General features: G+C 39.0%; 1 protein-coding gene across 1 annotated transcript; it reads left to right on the top strand.

The window, feature by feature from the left end:
* Positions 1 to 4,846: 4,846 nt before the first annotated feature.
* TMEM207 (transmembrane protein 207) lies at positions 4,847 to 20,755 on the top strand. Its single transcript, XM_032875376.1, has 5 exons — positions 4,847 to 4,955; positions 6,826 to 6,863; positions 12,761 to 12,805; positions 13,640 to 13,782; positions 20,584 to 20,755. Exons 1-5 carry the CDS (start codon positions 4,881 to 4,883, stop codon positions 20,712 to 20,714), a joined length of 432 nt encoding a protein of 143 aa, XP_032731267.1. The 5' UTR covers positions 4,847 to 4,880; the 3' UTR covers positions 20,715 to 20,755.
* The last annotated feature ends 1,884 nt before the right edge of the window (positions 20,756 to 22,639 follow it).

Raw genomic sequence — 22,639 nt, 5'->3', positions numbered from 1 at the left:
GAGGGTAAGAAAGAACTAAAAAGTGTTTTCAAATCTTTTTGGCCTGGGGGAGCCTGGGTGGCTCAGTGGGTTAAAGCCTCTGTCTTCGGCTCAGGTCATGATCCCAGGGTCCTGGGATGGAGCTCTGTATCAGGCTCTCTGCTCAGCGGGGAGCCTGCTTCCCCCCCTCTCTCTGCCTGCCTCTCTGCCTACTTGTGATCTCTGTCTGTCAAATAAATAAATAAAATCTTTAAAAGAAATCTTTTTAGCCTGAACAACCAAAAGGAAACAGTTGTAATGTCCTGATATAGGAAAGATGGGTGGGAATGAAAGAGTAGAGGGAAGGTGGGGAAAATCAGAAGCTAGATTTGGGGCAAGTCTACTTGCAGAAATGTAGTCAAGATCCAAATGTTGATGTGGAGTTGGCAGTTGGTTATACAAATTCAGGGAAGAGATCTGGATTGGAGAGATGGATTTTGGAGTCCTCAGTTTGTGGCTGATAATCTCTGAAACTGAATGAGATTTCTGAAAATATGCATGTAAATAGAAAAGAAAGAGGTCTGAGGCTTAGCCTTAGGGAGACTCAAACATGTCAAGTCTGGATAGACAAGGAAAAATCATCAAAGGAGATGGAGAGAGACAGTCAATAATATGGGAAGCAAACCAGGAAATGTATTGTTCTGGAAGCCAGGTGAAGAAAGTGTTTAAAGGAAGAAATGATTGCCTACATCAAATGTTGCCAATTAGGACAAATGAGATGAAGACTGAAAATTGACCGTTGATTTAGCAATGTGATCAGTATTTCTTCTCAGTGGGGAGAAGAAAAAAATCTGACAGCCAGAAGTGCTGCCTCATTTGAAGTCCTCCTTACATAACCCTGGATCCCATAGTTTTCAGGAGCTGAATGGATTTTGGAATTTATTTTATTCTATGATGCTCCATTACTCAATTCCTTATGTCTATGCCTGGTCTGATTTCATATTGGTATTTTCAAGTTGATCTTTAAGAAAATTATGTGAAAGAGACAAATATTACTATCATTGTTTCTTAGGAAATACAGTTTTAAGAGAAGATAAATGTTTTATCGTTACACTTCTGGTTAGTGCAAAGTGGTGACCTCAGCCCAGGGCTTCTGACTTCTAGAACTTTCTCCTGCTCCATTAATTTCTAAGAGAGTGATTGATGCCTCCTTCCTTTTTCTTTGGACTTTCCTTTATGCGTTGCCCACTTCTTTTCATAACTTCTGTTTACTCTTACTTAATCCCTTGAATTTGGGTCCTTAGATTTTTTTCGAACACCTGCATGCCATGACCTTTAAGGACAAACATTGATAGAACCTTAGGGCTTCAGGGAATTTGGACTTCTGCCAGGCTACAAATCCAGATAATAGTTTCATATCACCTCATGACCATCCTTTCCTGTAGGATTTACTTTCTTCTACTACCCAGCATAGGAGAAAGTTTGGGTAAATGACCAGCACTGTACCATTGAACATATATCTCTCCATTCTCTTGTTACAAAGATAATGATTATAGAGTTCAACATCCAAGTACTCAGTAAATATTGTGAGTCTGATCTCATATAATATACTTGTTCTCCTTTTTCCTGTCCTTGTTCCTGAGTCTTTCGAAGAGTTTTTCTTCTTTCCACCCTTATATTCAAACATAAGAAGTCCATAGTATTTTAATGACTTAAGAGATCATTTTACAACAGACATCTATCTTCAAGCTGACTTCTCAGTGATGTCAACTCATTACCACTCACACACATAAGCATCCATTTGGAAAAAAATATTGGATTAATCACAACTTTTAGATCATAAAACATGAATGACAAACACCAGGCAGGCAGTGGATTGTATCAGTATCTGTTTCCTGGTTGTGATATTGTATAAGGCAAGATGTTACCAGTGGAGAAAACTGGGCAAAGGGTATTTAAGACCTCTGTTTTACTTCTTAAAACTGTATGTGAATCTACAATTATCTCAGAATAAAAAGTTTAAAATTTATACAGGTAAAACGACATCCATGGGCAGACTTCTTTTTCTAAGACCTTCAAACTGTGATATATGATGCTGAGGAGGGAAGGCACAACAGAAATTGCGCTCTTAGGCAGAAGCTAGCATGCTGGCCTTTGGAAGTGGTATAAAAAAGTCACAGAAGCTAACAGATAAATAGCAGTCTGGATAAAGAGAGGTGGCAATGAATATGAATTTTTATTTTAGCACCAAATATAGTCGTGGCGTTTGCAGTATTACTGTTAGTATAGAGTCCACCTCCAATCAGCTGCCACAGTCACAGTCAGCCACCTGCTGCAAAATCATGTATTTTTTTTCACAAGAATTGTTATAATCTATGTATCCGGCTGGTCATTGTTCCAATTTCCAAAGCTAAATCAAATATGTTGTCCTTGTTTCCACTCCATCTCTTTTCTAGTCTTCCGGCTTTCCTTCCCCTTCCCAGGATTTCTTAAGATCATTGACTCCACTGACGGAAGTCAGACTTCTGACCGCCTAATAAATAAGTTCACCAGTGAAGAGCCTATTTTTCCTTCTGTTTAATTACAGGCTTCAGAGACACTCAAAATGGAGGGTGTCCTAGGGACAAATAATACTGTAGGCTGGGTTTACTTATCTCCTGTTGGTATTGGCACCAAGCCCTTCCTCTGCTTTGCAATTCATGGCTGTGTCTGTGGCTGCATACTAAACAGACCGAGGCCACCACACAGCCCGTCCAGATGCCTCTCAACTAATCCACATACCTTAACGGCCAGTTCCAGTTCAGAGCAGTAGTTTAGGTAACTAACACTGCTGATTTGTTTCTAGTGCAATCTAGGTAAGCCATCATAAATTAAGTCATGTATTATCCTTTGATTTGGATGTGGTGAACTATGCTGGGACTTGAACCACCACGTGCTTGTTCTGAATTCTGGATGATTGGCTTCAAAATTGACCCTTGGAAATGTATGTATCTATAAAATGATTAAATGGCAGAATTAAGAATAAAATCAAACATACAAGAAGCTGTGAAAAATAAATTTCCCTCCTACTCATGTTTCCTCAGACTCTCATTTCCCTTATGCAGAGAAAATCACTGTTAATAGTTTCAAGCAGAGACATCTTGTGCATATATGAGTATATGTGTGTATGTTTCATAGAGAAGGAAGACACCATAGCTGTATTTCCCTAATTATTACATAAAAACCAGCAGGCTGTACACAGTGTCCCACAATTTGTTCCTTATACTTAATGATAACTCTTTTTTTTTTTAAGATTTTATTTATTTGACAGAGAGAGATGCAGCAAGAGAGGGAACACAAGCAGAAGGAATGGGAAAAGGAGAAGCAGGCTTCCCGCCGAGCAGAAAGCCCGATGCTGGGCTCGATCCCAGAACCCTAGGATCATGACCTGAGCCGAAGGCAGATGCTCAAAGACTGAGCCACCCAAGCACCCCACTTAATGATGACTCTTAGAGGTCTTTCCTTGTCAGTAGCTGCAACCTATTCCACCTTCCTTTCTATCATCGACCTATCTATCTAGATATCTAGATATCTATCTATGTATTTTCAGTAAGTTCTACATCCAGTATGGGGCTTGAACTCACAACCCTGAGATCGAGAGTTGCAATCCCTATCGATTGAGTCAGCCAGACCTGCTGCCATGCCTTTTTAAACAGCTGCTTAGTATTTTTGTTGAGCAGATATAATCCTTTTGTATTTACATAAGCAGCCCCATTTTGATGGACATGTGCTATTTCTAATATTTTATTACCAACAATGCTGTGTGAACATCATTGCATGTAATAATTTGTGCTACTTGTAATAGTATCTGGAGGATTTATTCCTGGAGGAATTCCTGACCAACAGATATATTCAGTTTTTAGGTTAATAGGTATTGCCTAATTGTCTTCCCAAGAGGCTGTACAGTTTTCCCAACCATGTAAGAGAGGACTTACCTCCCCTTAGCTATCTCTCTTTGATCTATTATCCTTTTTATCAACTTGCCATTCTGATTATAATTGCAAGCAATATGTATCTTATTATGAGTATGGTTAAGCACCTTACAAACCATTTGCTCCATTCTTTCCACCTAACCACTAAGTTCTTCATCATTCCTTGAATAATGTCTATTCCTCACTAGCTTGAAATGACAACTGAAATCTTTGTTTATTTCAATCTGTTTTTGAATTCTATTCCATTTTATTTATCTTACTGTTTATATGCGTCCATATCAGTTTACTTCTATATTTTTCTAATGTTTTAATATAAATTAAATTCATGCCTCTTTATTGTCCTTTTTCAGAAATTCCCTAGACATTTTGCAAGCTTTTATTTATTTATTTGTTTGTTTGTTTGTTTGTTTATTTGGCAGTTGTGTTGGAGTTGTTTCATCAAACATTGAAATATGCACTGTTTAAAAGTAGGGCACGATCATCATGAGACAAGGAAAGCTTTATGCCCAAGGTTGAGTTAGACCTGGGACTGAAAATGATGTGTAGGAAAAGAAGAGGTAAAGGACCAACAAAGGGAAGAAAATTAAACATTCCAAGTAGCAGATCCTGTATAAATCCCAGAAATGCCCTAGAATAAAACATGCTCTTGAATGCCCTAGGTTATTTAAGCAGCCAGCTAGTTTTGCAGGTCAGCATGTATAACCCTGACTTCTGAGGGCTTGACAAACAGTACCAGGGTTCTGACCTTACACTGAAATTCCTTGAACTCTGAGTACCTGTGAGCACGCACCCAACATGCCTGCCCCCCAGTGTGCACATTAAAAGTCACAAGGAGCATCATTAATGAGTGCTTCGGTGGGAAGCATAACTTAGAGGCTAACAAGTTCCAAGGAAAGAGGGAGATCAACACAGAAGCCCAACCACTGGCTTCGAGCAGCTCGTTCCTTAAGTATGTTGGGACCCAGACCTTTTAATTTTACTTCAGTGATCTCAAAAGCAGGAACCTCGTGTTTGCCACTATTCCAGGTAACCATCTCTCTTTTTGGGAAGAGATTTTCATGGGTACTCTAAGAACCTGATTTGTTCTAGATTTGTTTTTTGGGTAACTTAACTATTCTCACATTTATAAGATTTCCTCTAAGACGGTGTTACCACCAGCTTATGACTTACATATTTACTGGTGAGAAATACAGAAGACGAAATGGTCCATGTCATTAGTCTTATTTCTTCTTTATTAGTTCTACTACCATTGAAGTAATATGACACAATATAATCTTTGCTTAACTTTGCTAGGCTGTGCATTTTTTTTCTAAATAAAAGTTACTGCTGATAAATCCAAATGCTGTGGCAGGATTAATTTAAGACATATTTACTGTTGCCTACAACTGTCCTTGAGGCTTCCCCATTTCTCAGTGCTGAGCAACGCAGACAGACCCATCTTAGAGTTTATTTTGGTTCCTCTACTTTTTTTAGCATCTCATTCAGACTAATACCTGCATCTCTGTATCTGTGTTACTTGAATGCAATGTATCTGAAAGATTTCAGTCCTGCTCATCATTTCGTGATAACCCCGAGGTCCGTCAGCTAATGCATCAGCAGTGAGGTAGGAATAATGGATGACTGTGGACTCCTCGCTAGGTAGGGTGCAGCACAGGAGACTAGGGAGTGACTTGAAAGTGAAATGCAGACTTTATTTATCTGTTAAGCTGGTTCCCTAATGATTTCATCTACTCATAAATAAACTTTCTTTATGGACAAAATTTGAATGTTCATTTTCCTCTCTGTTAGTATGCAAATCTATTTGCTGCATTCGAGCGAAAGAGAGTGCAACTCATTTTCTGGGCTTATAAATTGTTCATTACCATGCTCTCTGATGGCCAATTCATGGCTCCATCTGCAACTCAACAAATCTCTTTGCCTAGATAAACTTGGTGGAGTAAAATATAAGGTGCCGAAGAAGATGCATTTGAGATTAAAGGGGGGAGAAAGATATATTTCACAAAAATCCTCGAGCTTATCATTTTAAATTTTGTAACTTCATACTTGTATTCATATTTGCATGGTATACTCTAGGATAATAAATACTTCACTGATCTCATTAACCCAAGTTTAAGAGCCACCTATGAATGACATGTAAAGATTTTCTCATTGTCCCTGGAAAGCGTCTCATTTTAAGGGAAAAACAAACCTGCAAACAAAACCTCTAGAACAGAGTACTTTCTTTCCTCTGTGATGTGTTATTTTAACCGGTAAGGCTCAACACAAAGAACTAGGATAATTATGTTGAAATGCTGATGGTTTGGGTCATTTAAAACAAAGCAATCAAGTTTACTACCTTTTCTCCCTTCTTTGGTAAAGACACACATGTAAATCTCAACAGGACTGTCATGTAATTTTAAATGGACCTTCCCCCCCTTGGAGCTAGTTAAAGTCACTCCTTCATGCATGTATTTAACACCCATTAATGTTAATGGGATGGACTTCTGTTTTCACATAAGGAACTTGATTTCTTTGTGTGAAAATAATACTCCACAAATAATGAACTTTCTTCCTCCAGCTAAAATGTGAAAACAAAAAAATGCAAGGTGCAAGGAAGGTCTTTCGAGCAAACAATATCTGCCTATAGAAAGAACAAAAGGCATTTTCACATCCGTCTACTGTCGGATAGGAATCTGGCTCACAATATGTATTTCCTGTCACTGCTGAGCTAGAGAATCTACCGGGAGATTTTTTTTCAATTAAAATTCTGTGCACCAATAATGGACTCTGCTATGGAGCTTTTAATTAAAAAAACAAACGGAATGATATAAACCCACATTGTCTCTAAGCGCTGTTTGTATTAAAGGATTAGACTGATGAGATGTTTGGATTTTATTGTCCTAAACATGTGTTTCAGTTGGTGCTCTCGGACCCACCATGTGAAGAAAGTGAAATGTAAGTAAATAGCAAGAGGCTTCATGTTTTTATTTAGCATTTTCAAAATTCAAAGAATAAAAAAAGGCTCAAGTCATTTGAGAAGCCCCAAATGAGTCTCAAATGATGATTATAATCATGCAAGAAAAGTAAGAGCAAATTGTTTTTAAATGCAAATGGCTCAATTTTTCTAAAAGCAGGAAAAGAGACACTTTCATTATGATTAGTTTTGGCAAATATAAGGAGCCTCATTGATTTCTAGGTATTTTTGCTCACTGCATTCTCCACCAGAGTGGTAGCAAGGGTTCTTCAGTCTCACAAAGATGTCATCTTCATCCGCACCCCCACTTGGAAGTCACAGTGTTGGTGGGCCACCATTTTCTGGGTATTCGGTTTCAAATATAAGCCACCTGACAAAGATTCTCACCCGTATTTTGTGTACATTTCAAAATGCATTTGATATACGTTATGAGAATAACTGACTCAATTTTCTCACTTTGGGGACTGTCAACTTAATGGTTCCCAGAATTCTATTCTGGACTTGGGGGAGAAGGTGCCATTAATAATGCTGATGATGATTAATAAGAGCTGTAATGCACTGTGACTTAATGCAAGTGTCAGAAAAGCATGTCTGCCAAGCACGGCCTTCTCGGTGCAGCCCTGATGACCAGGTGGCTCTTTTCAATTATTATTACCTGTCACCCTCAAGGCCAAAGTCTCATGGCCTGGGCGCTGCCTCCAGATGAAGAGGCCGTGCTATGTGGAATGTCTTCCTTGGCCCTGGAACCATTCACCTGCTTTGGTGGATCATCTCATTATTGATCATCTGTGCTTTATGTCTGTGCTCTTCTTCCAGCTCTGGCATGGCTGACTCTCCATTGCTCTTTCTTTGTGTTGATTTTGGACTCCCCTTTTTCAGTCTTCTGGTGTTTATAACATGATGGAATTTTTCATGCCTGATGTACTTACCTAACTCTGGACCTCCTAGCTGCCTCATCTTGCCCAGTCATCTCCTATCTTTGACCCAGCATAATAGAATACAGAAATTTATAACTGGAAAAGATCATAAATGTTGAATCTAATTATTCAATCAAGATGATCATAAATATTGAATCTCATTCTTTGATGATCAATAGAACAGGAAAATACGCTACAGAGGACCTTGATAAGTGGACTTTCCAGTCACTGAGGCTACTGGTCTCCTTTTTAGGGGAAGAAACTGAGACCCAAAGTCAGTAGCAAAGTAATGCAGGGCTTCAGCTAGTTCTGAAGTACAATTTTTTTTTTTAGCTACCTCACTTTGCATACAAGTGTCTACTGTGTTTGTCATTAATACCACTGCTTTTGAATGAAAGAAGAGACTACCTCAAATATAATGCCTAGCATTATAAATTTATTTTCTGCCTAGCAGAAAATAAAAAGAGAGGGAAAGAAAGTAGCTGGTATTGCAGAGAGGTGATATTAGGTAAGTATTTGTACTGAAGATAGATGCCAAATCTTTTGCCACTACAAGGTATTTGAGAGATGATTAGTTTTCTTTATTTTTTTTCAAACCCAAACTATTTTTTCTGATCTGAACTACTCAATTTATTTGATAATGGCTTTTCATTAGTATGAACAATGCATTGCTAGGCTGTCTTTGTATAAAATTTAAATATTATAAGTAATTTAGTATATGAAAAAAACTAGATAGAGCCTCCCCATTACAGCCCAATCCTTTTCCCTCCTCAGAATAAGCAAGTACACTGATACACTGATGTACATATATATTCATAAGTAGAGTAACTTACAAATCATAAATATGATCATACATCCACAGGATTTTATCAATTAATTGCATTAATAGATTCTGGATATCTCACCAACTTACCTGACTCGAGGAAGTTAAGTGTTTTGCTCGAGAGTAAGCAAGTAAAAAGCAGAGCTTGGATTTGGACCCAGGACTGACTCCTGAACCAGAATTTTACACTACAAAGTATGTATATGTACCATACATATATGCGTACTATATGTACTACTATACCACTATATATATATTACAAATTTGCACCATAAAGCTGTATTGTATGCCCAATGTTAAATGAAATTATACACTGGGTAAAATACCTGAGGATATATGGTTCATCTATTCTTCTAGATTCTATACAATTTACCTTGGATTAATGAGGTCAAGCCACCACTCCAGGTGATATGATACAGCACCCATCTCTCTCCCAGTTTGTTATAGCTAAATGCACTTTTGCCTACGTTAAGGGATGATTTAAAAAAAGAAAAAGATCCATGAAATTTGTTATTCCATTTATTCTAAGAGCATATGAAAAATGTTGTCCCCATTGCCAATAGAATCCTCTTCATAAAGCCCAATAGTTTGAATTCTTCTCTAATGTCTACTCCAGGAATAGTTGTGCATCTGGTGAGTAATGCTGCATGATTTTGTTAATTTTAGAGGATACTATATAACCAAGTCTCTCTCTCATCCTATTAACCTCTAGAAAGCTTAAGCCAGATCCCAAGTTGGGTTAAATTCTTCATAGGGGGTTTACTATATTCAATTTAAAAACTGATCTCACTCTTGGCTTAGTCTCTTTGTGTGATACCCTCCATGCTCTCATTTCTATTACTTTTTGTATTTCTAATATTTTTAAAGCATTTTGGAACACAGAATATTGAATGCATTCAGGCAGTACCCCCCATAGTAATTTAAGGTCAGAGTTGGCTTTTCCTCTTCCCAGTGGTGGGGCTGCGTGGTAGTAAGACTCATTCTCCACAGCCAGACCATTTGGGCATGAACCCCAACTCGGCCACTTGCAGCTTTGTTATCTTGGGCAAGTTACTTCATGCCCGAATTTTCCCAGTTGTACAATGAGGATTATAATATTGTGACCTTACCTCATAGCATCGTGAATCTGAAAGTGAGTTAATCTCCTCTGAAATTATATAACTGGTTTAGAAGAATGCCTGGCACAGGAAATTCTGGGTAAATCTAGCAAAGGAGCCACTGGAGCAATTCTGTAGTTTTCTTCTCGAATTTTTCAAGTTGAGGAATTTGTAGTTAGACTTAGGTCCACAGAATCTCAGCGCTGAGAAGAATAATAAAGGTCAACTAGGCTAATCATCCCTGTAGAGGAAAAATCATCTCCATAACATTCGGGGGCAGTAGTTTTACACTAAAGTCAGAAAAAAATCCTTCAGCAACCACTTCGAGAGAACACTCATGATCTGGAATGTCTTCCTTAAGCTTCATAGCTGGTTCTCTTTTCTCCTGAATGTTTTTCGTTTTTGGCATCATCCCAATTTGACCAATAATATATAAATCTCTGAGTAATTGCTTCACTTTAAAAAATGTAATTTTCCCTACACTGAATATCTTCCATTTAAAATTTGAGCAATTAGGGGCACCTGGGTGGCTTAGTGGGTTAAGGCTTCTGCTTTCGGCTCAGGTCATGATCCCAGGGTCCTAGGATCGAGCCCCACATCGGGCTCTCTGCTCAGCGGGGAGCCTGCTTCCTCCTCTCTCCTGCCTGCTTCTCTGCCTACTGTGATCTGTCTGTCAAATGAATAAATAAAATCTTAAAAAAAAAAAGGCTTTGTTTAAAAAAAAATTGAGCAATTAGAATATTGTTATTGTTCTGATGCTTTTTTAAATTAAAAAAAAAAAAATCTGTTTAGGGAGCACCTGGCTGGCTGGCTCAGTTGGTAGAGCATGCGTCTCCTGATCTCAGGGTTCTGAGTTCAAGCCCCACATTGTGTGTGGAGTCTACTTAAAAGAAAAAAAAAAAAAAAGAATTAAAAAAAAATCTTTAAAAATTGATCTTGCAAAAGACATGGAAATAATGGTGGGGAAAGGAGGAAAGCACACAGAGTCAGAAGACTTGTAATCTGGTTTGAGTTCTTTGACCAGCTAGTGATCTCCACAACTTCTCTACTCTGGGTTTCAGTTGTAGAGTATGTAAATTGCTGAGTGAACTAAATGCTCCCAAACGTGCCTACAGTTTGGAAATTCCATGATCACTTTGCATTTGTCCAGCTAACTCCTTCTTGATCATTGTATTTACTGCATATCAGAAACTCCAGCAGTGATTGCACAAGATCAAAAAGAGAAGTCAATTTGGTTAATTGTTATCACTGGCAAAAAAAAAAAAAAAATACTGAGTGGCTTAAAATTTAAAGAACTGAGAAACAAATTGAGGTAGTTAATCTTTAAAATTGACATTTTGATAAGAATGAAGTCTATTCTTAAATGTTGAGAGGGTAAGCAAAGATTTTTAATGGAGGGAGATGAAGCAATCCACACTCCTGATTATGCGCTTACTTTTCAATTTCCCAAATAGGAAATTTCTACTCTTTTGTTGGGCTAGAACACCTAGAGAATGTCCCTATGTCTACAGTGGGATACTGTATGTTTAAGATTTATATTTTTTTAATATAATACTTAAAATTTTTATGACTATAAAAGTGATGTATATTCAAAAAATATGGAAATGTGGGAAAGATAAAGCGCCTCATGATACCAACTGTAAGAGAAGAAAGCATTGTTAGTAACTCGGTGTATAGGAGCATACTACTACAAAACACCTAATTAGTGAAAACATCGCATTTATGTAATAGAATATACAAAGTAGAACTGAGCCTTCTTTGTTATTTTACTTCACAAGGCTTTTGATGATAAGTATGAATCTTCTTGATGACTGGATAACATTCCTTTATAAGGATGTCTCATTAATTATTTTTAAAATCCTTTATCGATGATTGCTTGTCTTAGGATGCCTTCTAAAATTATACTTCAACTGCCATATTTCCCCAGCCGTTTGCACCTGTGTCTTTACGTGAATAAACACACACACACACACACACACAGACACACACAAAACCTACAACACAAAAAACGAAAAGCATGTTCCCTGGGTGATTAACTTTCCTCTTAAATGTTTGGGGTAAAATTTTTACGTTGACACTTTACATATGTTAAAAAGTCACTTCCGACTAGAACGATGATAAACATGACACACTGTCTCCTTGGAGAGGCTGGGAGCAATAAATTAGCTGACAGTTATGAGTGCTTTCAAGCTGAAAAGTACTGAGTGTTATTTTAACAAAAACTGAAGTAGCCATGATTAAGTACAGCTCCAACTCACAGACTTACCGGGCTGTGATGAACAGGTTTCGACTGCTTAATCCCAGAATACTTCGACAATGCCCATTTACCAAAGTATGAAAAAAGTCCATCGGCACACCTACATTCCCGGTGCCCGGCATAGCAACGGACTGTGCGATAAATAGCGCAGAAGTGGTTTAGGTTAGCTAAGCCTCCCGAAAATCTCACTGTGAACTTTGTTTTCGTGTGAGGAAACGTTTTAAAACTTATCCCAGGAATGATTGCATTGTGCCTAGACACTCAATTGGTTTGACCATCCTGACTGAAAGAATCAACGTCACATTCTTTGGTAAATGGCACGTGTAGCCACTTTCAGTCATTTCCCCCTTTTCCCAACTTTTCCTCTAACCAGGTCTGCAGCCTGGCTATTCTCTACCAAGATATTAAAGGTTAACAGAAATTATAAACCTTCCCTGGTGAATCTGCATTTTAAAGAAATTTCATACCTAATATCTATGACAAGTTACCCCTGAAAAGTTAGTCTCCATCTTCCCAATACACAACTGTCATCTTAACTCTAGAATCAAACCTTATGACCATGAAATTGCCTATGTGTGACAGTTGCACATTCACCTGTATTCTCAGTGTCCCGGATGAACTGGGCATATTGCAACCATTTGGTTCATTGTGCAGGGAGGTGGTACACAGTGAGTACATGATTGTTCTGGGAAAATAGGTACAGTCAGAAGAAATATTATGGTCCAAGAGAATAGGTTTTGGCCATCCAGAGGTCCGGCATTAACTCTTCTTCTTTTACCAACAGGTGCATAAACTATAAAGATCGATACACAAGTGACTGGTATATCTGGTAAGGATAACCCCAATTTGTTATAAAACCTTTGGTGATGTATATATACTCTGTTTCCTAAATAATAGAAATGGCACATAAAATCATAGAGTTAAGGAAATTTTAAAGGTCATGAAATATATGTGGAAACATCACGTTCTGATTTTTGGTTAGTGTTTACTAACGTACTTCCTGTGACAGGGAATTTAAACTGTTTTGGGAATAGTTTATTCCCAAATTAGAGAAATTTGACAATGAAATAATTGTTTTTCCTTTTGAAATCTCCCTAAATGACTCCAGTACTGATTTCAAAATTCTTAAAAACCTTCAAAATAAGACTTCTACCTTTTACAAGCTGTCCTTCAGAAACTGTTAGACAGTAGTTATACACCTTCTACATCATGACTTCTGTATTTTTTAAACCAAACATTATTAGTTCTCTCAATTAAGTGGTTAGATCCTGTCTTGTCTACTTTAAATCCCCAGCCCCACCCGACATCTAAGACTGCCTCAGTTGCTTAACTACTAGTTGAATGTATGGCTGGCTGGCTGAAAGATAGGAATAATGGATGAATGAATTAAGGGACAAAGACACTGTTCCTTGGAATAACCTTCAATTTCCAGAGGAAATGATCATCAGCCCCTGGCAAGATCGACCCACTCTGAGCACCATAAGTGTTCCAAGTTTAGCAACAGTATATGAGTAGTGGTGGGGGATTGCTTAAAGAGTTTGGCCTCACAGATTTCTTGCACCATGTCTCCTGGAGCTCTTGCCCCCTTTCCAGGAAGCACCAGGAGTTCCTAAGCTCCCTGCATGCTCCACCTCACTCCTTCTCTGCTCCTTCTTGGCATCAGGTTCTTGCTGCTGATTTTCCTGGTGACTCTTCTCTGTGGAGTCATGTTCTTCTGCCTCCACTGCTGGCTGAGGAGACCCCGAATGGAATCCCCAAGTCGCACCATGGCTGTTTTTGCTGTTGGAGACTTGGATCCCGTTTATGGTGAGCTGTCTGCACAATTCTAAACTTCCCGTTTGAAACCTAATGGTTTGTGGTGAATTGAAGAACTAACCTCTTGAAAAGCAAATTTGTGAACTGAGAACAAGACATGGTTTATTGGAGACCTAAAGGCATGCCATGGGGAGAGAGTCTAAGTGAGAAAACTTCAGAAGAAAGGAGACATGAAAAGAAAAAAAGAATGTGAATTAGGGAAATGACCCATAGTTGAGTATGGCAATAGAACCTCAACCTTTTGTTCAGTCAACATGCAAAAGAGAAGAGATACACAGGGCTGGTCACTCCAAGGGAGGGGTAAGGTGTAAGGTACACAATAACCTCTTCGAGCCTTTGATATCAAACTGTCCTGCCCTGGTGTTCCTATAGTGTCATTACTAAGTTCTCCATGCCTCACTTATCTGCAGTAGCATTGAACCATACTTTCCAGATTGTCTGCTACCAATGGATAGCCTGAAATACTTGGAATTGGGCAGGCGGGTGTCAATGCTCATGTCCTTTCTCCCCAGACACAGGGGCAGCACCCTGATCCTGCCTGTTTCCAACTCCCACCCCCAAAATGACGCCCATCCTATTATTTTCCAGTCTGTAGGAGAGAGTAAGCAATGGAGGGAAGCCAGGCTTTAGAGTTATTTGTAACTGCCAGCCTTAGTTGTAGGTAATACAATTATCACTTACTGGTTTCCGGGAGATCACAGGTCATAGATTATTTCTTTGTGTTAAGCATTGTTCTCAACCAAACCATCTGTCATGAAACTCCCTCTGAGGTGCTGTCTTGTACACCATACATAGAGGCCTCAAGAGGGCTTCATAGAGATTAATAGCTGCACTTCAGGAACTTGGGCCAGCATAAGATTTTCAATGGATGGAACAGGGAAAGCCCTGGGAAAACTAACAGCTAAATAAAAGATGGAGTAAAAATAAACCTAAATGTTTTAATATCAAAACTTGGTACTCAAGATTTAGTGATTATATTAACTATTGGTTTTCTAAAAAGTCATTATTTAACAAAAGAAACATATGTCAATTTGAGAAATGGTTATTTGCAGAAAGATAGAGTCTCCAATTAAAAAATCATCTTTCGCCTAAAATCAAACACTTTCTATTGAGCATAGAAGGAAATAGGGCCACCAACATTCTTATAAATTGTATTAGTCAAAGGGGTCAACATGGTCACATTGGTCTATTTTTATTTATTTAACTTGAGGCATTTAACAAATAAATGTAATTATGATACCTCCAACTTGACTTGAGTTTTTAAGGAGGATAATCCACTCTGGTCTTCTTAGCCCTTCTGAAGAAGACTCTTTTACTAGACTGTCTTGAATCATTAAAAACTTCTCTTCTTAATTGTAAGCAAGCTACCCAGTTGTAGTGTTATCATTTTTAAGGCAGTGTATGTGCCACAGTTATATCCCCATTTTTCTGATGTTTTTATATTTCCTGCTTGGTGATTTACACATATGCTTTTGATTTGCCTGAATGTGCCTGAACAGGTATGATTGGGAGAGAAGGTGTCAAAACTGATAGATTATGGCAATAATCTGCATGTAATCATACCAAATGCAGGGCATTAGAATTGCATTCTCTGTCATTGTGGACAGAAAAAGAATATACTTGGGAAGAAATTATTTAAAAAAAATATAGTCACAATTTATTTCACATCTACCAAGTATTAGGCACTAAATTAGGGGCTTCTCAGATATTATTCCTCATTGCTAAATACCAACCTGGGAAAGCGGCTATTATTCCTCTCAGAAGATGTTATATACGTTTCTCCCTATGCTGGATGAATATACCACAGAGATCTTTACTGCAAGTCAACTAATACACTTCAAATTGTCCACTATTGAGGGTAGGGAGCCAGTGAAAATCAGGGCAGGTCGCTTTATTCTTTCCTCTAAGTGATCCTGTATCTCAGACCTCTAGGCGTTTCCACGGGGTGAGTCCTCAAAGGTAGGTTTTGTTCTCCAGAATCCCCAGTCCCTTTCTCCTTCCATTGGTTCCTTCCTGATGCCACTGCTATCTCTCTGAATCTTATGTTGCTCAAGAAACTTTAAAGCTCTCCTCTAGCTCAAGTTATATTACAAAACTCATTTTTGTTGTTTGCTACTTTCCATTCTAGGGCCAGAGGCTCAGCTGCCCATTCCTATTTTTTTTTTTTTTTCCTTGCCTAGCTGGGTGTTAGGTTATCCCACCCACTACCCATCTCCCACCCTTTCTCAGGGATGCTCAGAAGAGCGTTAGAGGCAGTGAACAGCCATTTGCATGGTTTTTGATGTGGAGATGTCTCCCATTCCTGTTTTTCCCCCTCCCAAGCAAAATACAATGGAGTAATTGAGGAAGTGGTATTCTCTGTGATCTTTAGTGACATCTTCTTGCCTAGCAATTTCTGAAAGTAAATTCCAGGGAGTCAATATTTTAAGGCAGTCTGAAACCCAGACCCTGACTGGATTTCTTTCCCCCACTGGATCCCCATTATACTTTCATTTCTCCTGACAAATGATTCTTCCTGCCTTTTATTTCTGTAAAAGCAGGTTTTCTCCAAAAGGAAAATGAGGGAACCACAACAGGACCTTTTTATGGCTACAGAGGAGGTAAGAGCCAAACTCTCTTTAGAGATTGGCTACTCTACTCTACTGAGCACAAAGTATGTGCTCATAGCTTTGAGTTGAGTCCAGTCTCCACCAGATTCACACATCCACACTGATGGTTGTGGGGTGGTACCTCAGGATCTTCCTCATTGTCGAAGTTCAGAAGGGAGAGGAAAATGAGAACTCACTTGAAAGACACTGGTGACATTAGAATATGAAATAAGGTTTCTGGACTCCCTGCCAACCTTTGAGCACAAGATAGGAATTCCCTCCTGAATGTAGGAAATGGGTCATTTAAAGCATTTTAATGGCTAGACTAGATTTTCTTTACTAACCTTGGGGTTCTTCCTAGACCTTTACTTTATTTCTTCAAAAATTATCTCATGCTATTGCCACTATTTGCTGAATCTATTAGTTGAAATAGCTCTGCTCTTCTGACCAGTGGGTCCAAGGTTTGACTCTCAGGATCCCATGGAAGCTTCCCTCACGTGACAAGCCAAGAGGAGAATTTTGATGGAATATGGAAAGCTGGGATGGACTAAAATTTACTGCTATTAAAATATATAAAATGGGAAATTTCTTCCACTAACAATACCAGACAGCAGTATTATGTCTCAGGTTGTCAATTATCTTGATTAGAAATATTCAAGAGACAAAGACAAACACTTGCTTGGGATCCTCATAAACAGTGTGCCAGCCCAACGCACCCAATGCACGACGATATTTCTGTCTGGGAAAGGTCCTTGGGAATCTCACACAAATACCCAGGCCCCTGTTGCATCTCATGTGCCAGTAGGCAGGACTTTTCACAGTACTGATCTAGTACTCAGATTCCTCAGTCTTTCCTCTTCTCTCATGGGATCTATGTTTCTATGTCCATAGCATGTCCAAAAGGGGGAAAGAATCCCTCCAATATCCCCATGGAGAGTAAGGAGAAACAGCGAGAACTGCTAGAGAAAGAGGAAGGGAGGGAGACCAGAAGGAAGCCAGGAAGGTGGAGGGAAAGGGGAAGGATGAAGAGTAGAGGAGAAGGAATCTACAGTTGGAGGTTGGAGGTATTTTGAGGAATGAAATGAATAATGATTTATTTTATGCAAGCCCTAGGTCATGTTACTTTTTTCTGCCTCAGTCCCACCTCCTCTTCCAGGACCCAGCCCCCAGATAGTTTCTCTTCTTCCGTTATCACCCAACACCCCTCCCCACTCCCAGCTCCTCTCATGGATCCAGTTTTCCCTTAGCATCACTGCTGTACCCCCAGAAAGGACCTGTTCAATGCCCTACACCTTCCTCTGTGGGGTTCTCTGTGACGTGATCTCTGGAACCTCTTGCCCTTTCTCTCAGCCATCAAACCCTAACAGTTCTAGAATAACTCAGCACCTGTGTTAGGGGCAAGCATTTCTTGTTTTAATGTTTTCTTATGGCCTTACCTTACCTTACCTATTTTAATGATGCCTTTGGAATCCCTTTTATCTGAGAAGTCCACAGAAAATGGGAGATTTTGAAGGGTATTTTCCCCCTCAAATTAATAAATGGAGAGAACACACACTGGGCCACAGAAATGATGTTTTAAAGGACTGTATACAGATTTTTAGTAGAGGTGGGAAAAGAAGAGAACATCATTCAAATTCTCCACACCCATCTGTACCCCAAATCAGAATCAGCGCTCTCACTTTAAAGGATCTGGTTCTGTGAGACAGGGTGAATGGGTAGACAATACAAGTGACTTGAAAACAGTTTTGAGATTTTTAGTTTCATAGTTTTGTTTATGTGTTAAATCTGTATTTGAAAAAATAAGTAATGGCAAAGGAGCTGTAAAGTTGACCATAAACAAACTTTTTTTTTGTTTTTGTTTTTTGTTGTTGTTGTTGTTGTTGGTTTACTGAAAACAGGTCTTCATTGAACATAAGGTTGTGACGCTGAGTAAAAGCTCTTATTTGTGAGAAAATAAGACATTTAAGGATAATGAAAAGAAAAAGTTTGGGGTCTGGTAGGTGAGATGACAAAAGGCTTGAGGCAGAAAAAACAATCTAGTGTTCATTAGAAAGAGAGAATTTGAGAGCATAAAGAAAAGATCCCCACCACTATCTGTCCATATTCCTTATTAAAAATAATAAATTACTGTAAAATCTACATTGCCTCCATTTCCATCCTATGTAGATCAGACTTGGGTCCTGTTAGCCCCAGCAAGGCAGCAAACAGGTCCCATGCCATTCCTGAGAAGCCAGCGAGGTGAGTGCCCACGGAGACACCCCTCCTGCGGCCACTCATCTTAGGGACTGATCTCCTCAATAATGCTGCCTTTCAGAGATCCAATCTTCCTGACCCCATTTCTTCTACAATTTCAGAGATAATCTTCCCTTTTTTGTACTTCTGGGTAAATAGAAATACTAATCTTTCATCAATGATGAAACGTAAGGGCTCTGAATTGGGGAAGGGACAGAGAAGAAGCAGGCTTCACATGCCAGCTCCTCTCTCCCTCACCTCTCCCAGATCCTATCTTATTTTAGGATTGTTTCCAAAGTGTTACCTCTCTGAACTTTATGTTCTTCAGGTAGATATTCTGTGACTCATTTTAGGTAAGGAAAGAGGGAGCATTTCATTCACCTACTTTCGTTTCAGAGCATAATAGTAGTAATAGCTCACATTTATTGAGCACTTACCATGTGCCACGTTCTGTGCTAACACCTGACATCTTTAGGCTCATTTACTCTTCCATACAATGCTATGAGGGGTTCACTATCATTCTATACTCCAAAGATGAGGGAGCTCCTCCTCTCTGCCATTGTAGTACAAAAAGGTACATTGTGTAAATGAATGACATAGTTATGTTCCAATTATATTTAATATATAAAAGTAGTCACAGAACTAGATCTAGTTCAAGGGACATTTTTTTTTTTCTCTTTAAAGGTGTATTTTTTTAAAAGATTGATTGATTGATTGATTGATTGATGAGAGAGACAGAGCGAGAGCATGTGAGCAGGGAGAGGGGCAAGAAGAAAGGAAGAAAATCTCAAGTGGACTCCACACTGAGTGTGGAGCCCCTGAAAGGGCTCCATCCCAGGATCCTGAGATCATGACCTGAGCTGAAACCAAGAGTCAGAGGCTTAACCCACTGAGACACCAGGCACTCCTCTTTAAAGGTGAATTTAGAGTTGTTACTAGAATTTATAGTAGTCATTGTTTTGAAAAGAAGCAATCAGGGCACCTGGGTGGCTCAGTAGGTTAGGGCCTCTGCCTTTAGCTCAGGTCATGATCCCTGGAATGGAGCCCCGAGGTGGGCTCTCTGCTTGGCAGGGAGACTGCTTCCCCCTCTTTCTGCCTGCCTCTCTGCCTACTTGTGATCTCTGTCAAATAAATAATAAATAAAATCTTTAAAAGAAAAGAAAAGAAAAGAAGCAATCAAACCATTTCAAGACAAAGACCAAGGTAGGGGAAAATATATGGATTGTGGCTATGAAATGTTACTGTTGGTTCTTGTAACTCAAAAGCAGTAGCAGTCTTTCAAGGAAATACTAACAGGAGATTTCCAAAAGAGCTATGGGAATAAGTACATAGTTTCTCAAAGTGATCAGTTTGAGGAAGAAAATGCTTGTTTTTGATATTTAGTACCTTACAGTGTGCATAATCTTAAAGTCAAAATTTTTATTTCGAGGCATTTTTAAAAATTTGATCAGGTTTTTCCTTTATTGTGCATGTGTACTTTAGATGCAAACTTTTCACAAGTTAACATTTTTACTAGTTCTCATAGAGAAATGTTTAATTAATTACACTTGCTTAGTTTGCAGAGCATAAATATGAAATAATGAAGTTCAGACATTACGCTTAAATATTTCTATTGAAATTTGCCTTTCCCATGATGGAAACATTAGCTAAAATACTGTTAGTATTTATAGGAATCTTGTCTTCCAGTCTACCAAAAAGGGCATTCTCCCTACTTTCGGCCTTTAAATTGTAAATGCTTCTTGATGGGTTAGTCAGTGATGATATCATCTCTTCATGAGAGCAAATTTCCTTGCTATAGTGACTAAACTATCACTTTAGAGAGAGCAGGATGGTTGTAAATTTTTTCTCAAGGGCACAAATAATTTTCTGTTGCTCCAGTGATCCAAGAAATGCCAGATTTTATTAGGCAGTTCATGTACTTCTGTTTTATGCTGACTAGAAAGATTACAAGTCCCCATTTTTCTCTTTCCAGGGACAGAAGTGGCTGTGAATCCAACTGTTGGAATTCACCTTCAAACTCAAAACCCTGAAATGTGTCCTGCTCCATGTTTTGGCACTTTAGACCCCCCACCTCCATATGAAGAAATTCTGAAATCAAGCTGATAGCTCCAGATCGTCAACTGACAACATTAGAAACATTTTTTTTTTTTCAGTTCTGAAACATCAAATGTAGGAACAATTGTTTTATTTAGTGTGAATTTTCAGAAATCAATTAATATAGCCTGAAAAAGGACAATTAATATAGTCTGCAAAAAGACAAGAGAATGACTGTAGAGAAAGAATTTCAGTCAGGGAGATGTTTCAGTAGTGAATTACTGGACTTTTCGTGTATCATTGCTGTGTTCTGTTTCATGCTATACAACCAAGTGATTGTCTCTCTATCAACACTCCCATTAATGCAAGGAGTAGTCTCCATTAAGTGCGATTCCACTCCAGGTACACATCACAGCTTTCTCTGCCTTATTCTCTCTGTTTTCATCCAACCCCTCCCCTTGTATGGAGTTAATAAGAGTTATCATAATTAAACGATGGTCCAAGCGGAGATTCAGACATGTCCAGACCCAGACCAGAAAGAGAATATTTGAATTAGGGTAAAAGGTGAGAGTAGGAACAAGGGACACTCAGAATTGAAGGATGAAGGGTGAATGAAGGAGATTAAAAGTCCCCGTTCGAAAAGGTGCCTGTCTCAGCCTGAGGAGAGAGAAAGCGTAGATGGAGGCTGAAGGAGACCCCGAAGCTGTGTGGCATGTGTAATAGCACAGTGTGGAGAAGGAGGAGGCTTCCATTTGGATGGTAAATGTAGGCTCTAGAGCCCGCAGTCTTTCTCTGGTACCTGGAGGCATTTCTTGAGGAACTATGATAAGTATCTTTGGCTTAGATATCAATGTTCTTATTGAGAACACTGACTACAGAAGTAGCAATGGGACAGTTTCAGCATTTTTGCAGTGACCATGAGCAATGGGGGGCCAGGAAAAGAAATCCATGCTAGAACAGCCGGTGGTGTTCACCTGACAAATTTGTCAAACAAAACAACTGATACCTCCACTTATTTATTTAAAATACCTCTTAAGATAGCTTGACCAAATTTATCTCCTAATCTTTTCGCAAACTTGTTTTTCCAAACTTTCCTCATCTCCAGCAACAGTAACAGCAACTTTTGAGTTGCTTAGACCAAAGAACTTGGAGTCATTCTTGAGTCCTCCCTTTGTGTCTCTTCCTGTATCCCTGTTGTCAGAAAGTGGCTTGGCTCAGCTCTTAACTTCAAAATAAGCCTAGATTCTAAACAGTTCTTACTACATCCCTGGTGGGAGCCACTCACAACCAATCATTGCCTGGATGACTGTAATAGCATCTTGACTGGTCCTTTTGCTTGCAGCTTTGCCCTTCTATATATTCTATTTCCAACACAGTAGCTAGAGCAGTATTTTCAAAACATAAGGAGAATCATGTCCCTTACCTAAACTCCAGTGACATTCCACCTCACTCAGAGGAAATGCTGAAGTCCTTGTCCCAGGCCCCTGTAGGATCAATACCCTGCCCAGGTCTCCTTTCCCGTGACTCTCACCCTTACTTATTTGTCCCAGGAACACTGTTATCAGACCTATCAGGTGTTAACCTTCCTGTATCTGTCTGTTCGGGCCCTAGTACTTGCTGTTTCTTTTTTTTTTTTTCTCTTCTTTTCTTTTCTTTCTTTTTCTTTCTTTTTTTTTTTTTTTTTTGACAGACAGAGATCACAAGTAGGCAGAGAGGCAGGCAGAGTGAGAGGGGGAAGCAGGTTCTCCACTGAGCAGAGAGCCCGATGCAGGGCTCAATTCCAGGACCCTGGGATCATGACCTGAGCTGAAGGCAGAGGCTTTTACTCACTGAGCCACCCAGGGGCCCCACTTGCTGTTTCTTTTGTCTGCAACACTCTTTCTCCAAATATCAACATTGTTTCACTCTTTTACTTCCTTTAATTCTTTGTACCAATGTCACCTTCTTCATGAGACCCACGCTGATTATTCTACTTTAAAAATTGCAACTTCTCC

This window comes from Lontra canadensis, unplaced genomic scaffold, assembly GCF_010015895.1.
Source record: "Lontra canadensis isolate GAN:19392208 unplaced genomic scaffold, GSC_riverotter_1.0 scaffold56, whole genome shotgun sequence".
Taxonomy (NCBI): Eukaryota; Metazoa; Chordata; class Mammalia; order Carnivora; family Mustelidae; genus Lontra; species Lontra canadensis.
The sequence above is the reverse complement of the archived record's forward strand: the minus strand, read 5'-3'. Positions and strand labels throughout refer to the sequence as shown.